The sequence below is a fragment of the Anomalospiza imberbis genome, chromosome 22 (genome assembly GCF_031753505.1).
Source record: "Anomalospiza imberbis isolate Cuckoo-Finch-1a 21T00152 chromosome 22, ASM3175350v1, whole genome shotgun sequence".
NCBI classification, from domain to species: Eukaryota; Metazoa; Chordata; class Aves; order Passeriformes; family Viduidae; genus Anomalospiza; species Anomalospiza imberbis.
In genome coordinates, this window is record NC_089702.1 from 7,558,437 (window position 1) to 7,566,474 (window position 8,038).

The 8,038-nt window shown below is 65.9% G+C and overlaps 1 protein-coding gene across 1 annotated transcript; it reads right to left on the bottom strand.

Moving 5' to 3' along the window:
- Positions 1 to 1,273: 1,273 nt before the first annotated feature.
- Positions 1,274 to 5,280, bottom strand: CNPY2 (canopy FGF signaling regulator 2). The gene is given in 6 exon segments (XM_068212544.1): positions 1,274 to 1,655; positions 3,650 to 3,746; positions 3,827 to 3,873; positions 3,876 to 4,023; positions 4,098 to 4,213; positions 5,084 to 5,280. Coding segments are annotated over 6 exon segments (630 nt in total). The 5' UTR covers positions 5,262 to 5,280; the 3' UTR covers positions 1,274 to 1,611.
- Between the last annotated feature and the right edge of the window lie 2,758 nt (positions 5,281 to 8,038).

An 8,038-nucleotide genomic window follows, 5' to 3' on the forward strand; every position in this document is an offset into this window, starting at 1 on the left:
ACGGGGTGACACAACCGAGTGACACGGGGTGACACAGTGGAGTGACACGGGGTGGCACAGTGGAGTGACACGGGGTGGCACAACCGAGTGACACGGGGTGACACAACCGAGTGACACGGGGTGGCACAGTGGAGTGACACGGGGTGACACAGTGGAGTGACACGGGGTGGCACAGTGGAGTGACACAGGGTGACACAACCGAGTGACACGGGGTGACACAGTGGAGTGACACGGGGTGGCACAACCGAGTGACACGGGGTGACACAACCGAGTGACACGGGGTGACACAGTGGAGTGACACGGGGTGACACAACCGAGTGACACGGGGTGGCACAGTGGAGTGACACGGGGTGACACAACCGAGTGACACGGGGTGACACAGTGGAGTGACACGGGGTGACACAGTGGAGTGACACGGGGTGGCACAGTGGAGTGACACGGGGTGGCACAACCGAGTGACACGGGGTGGCACAACCGAGTGACATGGGTTGGCACAGTGGAGTGACACGGGGTGACACAGTGGAGTGACACAGGGTGACACAACCGAGTGACACGGGGTGACACAACCGAGTGACACGGGGTGACACAGTGGAGTGACACGAGGTGACACAGTGGAGTGACATGGGGTGACACAACCGAGTGACACGGGGTGACACAACCGAGTGACACGGGGTGGGACAACCGAGTGACACGGGATGGCACAACTGAGTGACACGGGGTGGCACAGTGGAGTGACACGGGGTGACACAACCGAGTGACACGGGGTGGCACAACTGAGTGACACAGGGTGACACAGTGGAGTGACACGGGGTGGCACAACCGAGTGACACGGGGTGGCACAGTGGAGTGACACAGGGTGGCACAGCAGAGTGACACGGGGTGACACAGTGGAGTGACACGGGGTGGCGGGTGCCAGAGCCCTCCTGCTGCTCCTGTCCCCTGGCCAGGTGACATGAGGCGACACGGGCCACGGCAGAGAGGCCAGAATCCTCACAGAGCCCTTTCGGCGGGGCGGGGTGGGGTGACACCGGGTGACAGCTGAGAGCCAGCACCCCCACGGTGCATGACATGAGGTGACACAGGGCGACAAGCAGCGAGCAGCCACAGCCAAGGGGCCAGACCCCCATGGTGCCCCTGCAGTGGGTGACTTGGGGTGACCAGCCGAGCCACGAGGGGTGAACGCTGCCCTCGAGGGCGCTCGAGCCACTGGGGACACGTGGGGACGCCGCTGTCCCCCACCCCACCCCATCCCACACGCACACCGGACCAGAGCTGCCCTCGGGTGGGCCCACGGCCCCTTTATTGCCTGCAAAAGGGAGAGGGGGTCCCCAAACCCCCACCCCCGCGGGGGCTGAGCCCCGGTGTGTCCCCCGTGTCCCCCGGCAGCGGGGCAGGAATGTCCCTGAAATGTCCCGGCAGGAGCGAGGACGTGACCCCGGCCCCGTGACCGTCCCGGTGGCCCCAGATGGGGAAAAAACAGGACGGGAGCTCCGCACGGGGCGAGGCAGCAGCTCTGGAGCCGTGGAGGTCCCGGCAGGTCCGTCTGTCCCGGGGCCATCCCGGTGGGTCCCGGGGCCATCCCGGTGGGTCCCGGTCCCTGCTCCGGAGCAGTCACAGCTCGTCGTGCGGGATGTGGAGCGCGTGGTCACACAGGTCTGCGGGGACAACGGGCGACAGTCGGGGTGTGCCGGAGCCCTGGGGGACCCTCAGGGTGTGCTGGAGCCCGATGGAAGTTTTGGGGTACGCTCGAGCCCCGGGGGACTCCAGGGATGTGACAGAGCTGTGGGACCTCCCGTGGCCACAGCCCCGTGGGACCCTCTGGATGCACCGGACCCCCAGGAGACCCTCAGGACACGGCAGCCCTGTGGGACCCTTGGGTCACATCCAAGCTTTGTGGGACCCTCGGGATGCACCAGACCCTTGTGGGACCCCCAGGATGTGTCGGAGCCCCATGGGACCCCCAGGATGTGTCGGAGCCCCATGGGACCCCCAGGACAAGGCAGCCCTGTGGGACCCTTGGGTCACATCAGAGCCCTGTGGGACCCCCAGGATGTGTCGGAGCCCCATGGGACCCCCAGGACAAGGCAGCCCTGTGGGACCCTCAGTACTCATTAGAGCCTTGTGGGACCCCCAGGATGTGTCTGAGCCCCATGGGACCCTCTGGATGCACCAGACTCCCAGGAGACCCCCAGGACAAGGCAGGCAGCCCTGTGGGACCCTTGGGTCACATCAGAGCCCTGTGGGACCCCCAGGATGTGTTGGAGCCCCATGGGACCCACAGGAGACCCCCAGGACACAGCAGCCCTGTGGGACCCTCAGTGCTGGAGCCCTGTGGGGACCCTCAGGACACATCAGACCCCTGTGGGACTCCCCCTGCTGCCCTGTCCCCTCCCAGGACCGGTCCCTGCTGTGACCTGAGCCGGGGCCAGTGGCATTTCCCCGCCTCTGTCCTGTGGTTAATGACAAATGTGGCTGTTTGGACACAGCCACAGCCTGGCCTGTCACTGCTCCGGCCCCCACGCTGCAGGAGGAGCCCCAGGAGCAGCTGTGGAGAACCTCAGGATCCCCTGGGGCAGAGCATTGCCCTGATGGCTGTGCCAGGTACAAAGGGACCTGCCCTGGCCCCGTCCAGGGCCCCGTCCAGGACTGCAGTGGCCCAAAGGTCACAGCGTGCCCTGACCTGGGTGTTTGTGAGCTGGAAATAGCCCCAGAATGGGACAGGGCCATTGGATGCGCCAGGAGAGGCCACAGAGTCGGCACAGCAGCTGCCCTGGCTCGGCCCCAGCATCCCAAAACAACCCCAGTGCCAGCAGGGTCCGGGCTCTGCGGTGGGGTGCTGGGATTGGGGGAAGAACTTGCAGCTCCTCCCTGCCCCGGGCTGGCAGAAAATCCCATCCCAGCACCGACAGAGCAGCCACGACCCCTGGAACAGCAGGAGAGACCCCCAGAAGAGCAGGAGAGACCCCCTGGGACAGCCCCAGCTTTGGGCTGGCAGAAAATCCCATCCCAGCACCGACAGAGCAGCCACGACCGCTGGAACAGCAGGAGAGACCCCCAGGAACAGCCCCTGCTCTGGGCTGGCATCTCCTCCCATCCCAGCACTGATGGAGAAGGAGAGACCCTTCAGAAGAGCAGGAGAGACCCCCCCGGACAGCTCCAGCTCTGGGCTGGCAGCAAATCCCATCCCAGCACCAATGGAGCAGATACAGCCCCTGGAACAGCAGGACAAACTCCCTGGAACTGCAGGAAAGATCCCCAGGGACTGACCCTACTCTGGGCCAGCATCTCCTTCCACCCCAGCACTGACAGAGCAGGAGAGACCCCTGGAAAAGCAGGAGAAACCCCTTGGGACAGCAACAAAGATCCCCAGGGACAGCCCCTGCTCTGGGCCGGCATCTCCTCGCATCCCAGCACCGACAGAGCAGCTTCAGCCTCTGGAACAGCAGAGATTCCCGACAGCCCCTGCTCTGGCTGGCATCTCCTCCCATCCCAGCAGTGATGGAGCAGGAGAGACCCCCGGAAGAGCAGGAGAGACCCTCAGAAACAGCCCCTGCTCTGGGCTGGCAGCTCAGCTCAGCTCAGCTCAGCACCAACAGAGCAGCCACGGCCCCGGGGAGCAGCAGCAGAGCCCCCCATGCCCCCATCTCACCCGTCCTCTTGCTGCAGAGCCGGTCCTTGACGTTCTCAGCCTCGTGTGACAGAAACTCGATGAGCTCATCCTCGTACTCCTCAGCGATGCTCTCGCACTGCAACGGTGACACCGGTGACACCGCCAGCCCACGGGAGCCCCCGTCCCACCCACGCCCTCCCCTGTCCCCTCACGCACCGCGAATTTCAGGCTGGAGGTGACATCCCCGTCGAATTTGACCCCGAAAGGTCCATCTTGGTGCCGTCGTGGGAGATGACGCGGACGTAGCTCTTGCGGTGCGTGCCCGGGTCCACCTTCTCCCCGTACTCCTTCATCTTCTCGCACACCCGCTCCAGCAGCTCCGTCAGGTGCGCCTCGGACCGAGCGTACGGCACCTGCGGCCCCGGGCAGGGGTCAGCGGGGATCCCGGGAGCGGCCCCGGGAGCGGGGACACCGGGAGAGGCCTCACCTCCACCACCGACTGGCTGCCGTCGGGGTTGATGCGGAACGAGCCCATCTGGATGGTTTTTCTGGGATCCACCTGGGCGATCTCCCACTCCAGCTCGTCCACCAGCGCCCGGCAGGCTGTGAGGGGACACGGTGACATGGGACACCTGGCACGTGTGCTCCTGTGGCTGCCCAGAGCCACACTGGTGTGACTGGGGCACACTGGGATGGAGGGTGTGCAGGGAGGAATCCCCACGGCCTGGAGACCCTCAGCCTGTCCCTCTGGACAATGGGGGTCCAGCTGGTCCCAGTGGACACCCCCAAGCCCTGTGCCAACACCCTGTCCTGCCTTGCTGTCTCCACTGTCCCTGTCCCCCTGTTCAGCCCTGCCTGCCCAATTCATCCTGTTCCCCTGTCCCATCCTGTCCCCACGTCCCTGTCCTCCCTTTTCCCACCTGTCCTGTCCCCACGTACCTGTCCTCCCTTTTCCCCCTTTTCCCACCTGTCCTGTTCCCCTGTCCCATCCTGTCCCCACGTCCCTGTCCTCCCTTTTCCCACCTGTCCTGTCCCCACTGTCCCATCCTGTCCCCACGTCCCTGTCCTCCCTTTTCCCACCTGTCCTGTCCCCACTGTCCCATCCTGTCCCCACGTCCCTGCCCTCCCTTTTCCCACCTGTCCTGTCCCCACGTCCCTGTCCTCCCTTTTCCCCTTTTCCCACCTGTCCTGTCCCCACGTCCCTGTCCTCCCTTTTCCCCTTTTCCCACCTGTCCTGTTCCCCTGTCCCATCCTGTCCCCATGTCCCTGTCCTCCCTTTTCCCACCTGTCCTGTTCCCCTGTCTCATCCTGTCCCCATGTCCCTGTCCTCCCTTTTCCCCTTTTCCCACCTGTCCTGTCCCCACTGTCCCATCCTGTCCCCACGTCCCTGTCCTCCCTTTTCCCCCTTTTTCCACCTGTCCTGTCCCGTCCCATCCCATCCGCTCCCCCGTGTCCCACACTGTCCCCCCACACCTCCGCAGTGCAGGTCCTGGCTCCGGCGCGCTCCAGCCGTGGGCAGCAGCGATGCCAAGGCCAGGGCCAGGCTGAGCAGGGCCGGGATCTGGCCCCGCATCCTCAGGGCTCCGCAGATTCCCGGGATCCGGCCCCGCATCCTCAGGGCTCCGCAGATTCCCGGGATCCCGCCCCGCATCCTCAGGCTCCGCTGTCACCTGCGGGCACGGGGCAGCTCCAGCGCTGGTGGCCCTGCTCTCCCCACACCTCGTCCCACGCCTGCGGGACCCCCAGCTCTCCTCGGGCCTTCATCCAGGGCGTTCCCCTTCCCGGTCCGCTCTGCGTCCCGTTAGTGCCGCGGGACCCCACAGGGACCCCTCCCCTGCAGGGCAGAGCCCGGAGCCCCACAGAGATTCCCTCTCTATAGGGCAGAGCCCAGAGGTCCCACAGGTGCTCCTCCTCCACAGAGCAGAGCCCGGAGACCCTACAAAGCCCCCTCCCCTATAGGGCACAGCCCAGAGCCCCTACAGGGACCCCTCCCCTATAGAGCAGAGACCCTACAGGGACCCCTCCCCTATAGGGCACAGCCCAGAGCCTCTACAGGGACCCCTCCCCTATAGAGCAGAGACCCTACAAAGCCCCCTCCCCTGCAGGGCACAGCCCAGAACCCCTACAGGGACCCCTCCCCTATAGAGCAGAGAACCTATAGGGACCCCTCCCCTGTAGGGCACAGCCCAGAGCCCCTACAGGGACCCCTCCCCTATACAGCAGAGAACCTATAGGGACCCCTCCCCTATAGGGCACAGCCCAGAGCCTCTACAGGGACCCCTCCCCTATAGAGCAGAGACCCTACAAAGCCCCCTCCCCTGTAGGGCACAGCCCAGAACCCCTACAGGGTCCCTATAGGGACCCCTCCCCTATAGAGCACAGCCCAGAACTCCTACAGGGACCCCTCCCCTATAGAGCAGAGACCCTACAAAGCCCCCTCCCCTATAGGGCACAGCCCAGAGCCCCTACAGAGACCCCTCCCCTATAGAGCAGAGACCCTACAAAGCCCCCTCCCCTATAGGGCACAGCCCAGAGCCCCTACAGGGACCCCTCCCCTATAGAGCAGTGACCCTACAGGGACCCCTCCCCTATAGGGCACAGCCCAGAGCCTCTACAGGGACCCCTCCCCTATAGAGCAGAGACCATACAGGGACCCCTCCCCTATAGGGCACAGCCCAGAGCCTCTACAGGGACCCCTCCCCTATAGAGCAGAGACCATACAGGGACCCCTCCCCTATAGGGCACAGCCCAGAGCCCCTATAGGGACCCCTCCCCTATAGGGCACAGCCCAGAGCCCCTACAGGGACCCCTCCCCTACAAGGCAGAGACCCTACAGGGACCCCTCCCCTATAGAGCACAGCCCAGAGCCCTTACAGAGACCCCTCCCCTACAGGGCAGAGACCTTATAGGGACCCCTCCCCTATAGAGCAGAGCCCCTATAGGGACCCCTCCCCTATAGAGCACAGCCCAGAACCCCTACAGAGACCCCTCCCCTACAGGGCACAGCCCCCACAGAGCCCCTTCCCCTATAGGGCACAGCCCAGAGCCCCTACAGAGACCCCTCCCCTATAGAGCACAGCCCAGAGCCCCTACAGAGACCCCTCCCCTATAGAGCAGAGACCCTATAGGGACCCCTCCCCTACAGGGCACAGCCCAGAGCCCCTACAGGGACCCCTCCCCTATAGGGCACAGCCCCCACAGAGCCCCTTCCCCTATAGGGCACAGCCCAAAGCTCCACAGAGATTCCCTCCCTATAGGGCAGAGCCCAGAGGTCCCACAGGTGCTCCTCCTCCACAGAGCAGAGCCCGGAGACCCTACAAAGCCCCCTCCCCTATAGGGCACAGCCCAGAGCCCCTACAGGGACCCCTCCCCTATAGAGCAGAGACCATACAGGGACCCCTCCCCTACAGGGCACAGCCCAGAGCCCCTACAGGGACCCCTCCCCTATAGAGCAGAGACCCTACAAAGCCCCCTCCCCTATAGGGCACAGCCCAGAGCCCCTACAGGGACCCCTCCCCTATAGAGCAGAGACCCTACAGGGACCCCTCCCCTATAGGGCACAGCCCAGAGCCCCTACAGGGACCCCTCCCCTATAGAGCAGTGACCCTACAGGGACCCCTCCCCTATAGGGCACAGCCCAGAGCCCCTACAGGGACCCCTCCCCTATAGGGCACAGCCCAGAACCCCTACAGAGACCCCTCCCCTATAGAGCAGAGACCCCTCCCCTATAGAGCACAGCCCAGAACCCCTACAGAGACCCCTCCCCTATAGAGCACAGCCCAGAACCCCTACAGAGACCCCTCCCCTATAGGGCACAGCCCCCACAGAGCCCCTTCCCCTATAGGGCACAGCCCAGAGCTCCACAGAGATTCCTTCCCTATAGAGCAGAGCCCACAGGTCCCACAGATGCTCCTCCTCCACAGAGCAGAGCCCGGAGCCCTTACAGAGCCCCCTCCCCTATAGGGCAGCGCTCAGCCGCCCCCACAGAGCCCCCTCCCCTCCGGGATGCCCCACAGCCCCCTATGGAGCCCTGCGCCCCAGGGCCGAGCCCATCGCCTCCCCCGAAGCCCCCTCATCCCGGGCCCCGCCGAGCCGTCCCGTGCCGCGCCCCCAACCCGAGCCCCGGGCCCGGCCGAGCCCCCCCGCCCTGCGCCCCCCGTACCGGCCGCTCTCCCGTCCCGCTCCCACCGCCCCTCACACCGACCGGCTGCCCCGGGACTGCCCGTGGCGCCGCCGGTCCCGGGGCGCCCCCCCGGCCCGCACCGCTGCGGGTCACGGCGGCTCGGAGCGGTCGGCGGACGAGCCGGGCCGAGCGGCAGAGCCGGTCGGACCGGTCAGACCAGCAGGGGCGGCTCCTCGGGCCGCGGCGGGGCCGCCCCGCGAACAGGCGGCGCCGCGGGCAGCCCGCGACGGGCGCCGAGGGCCCCG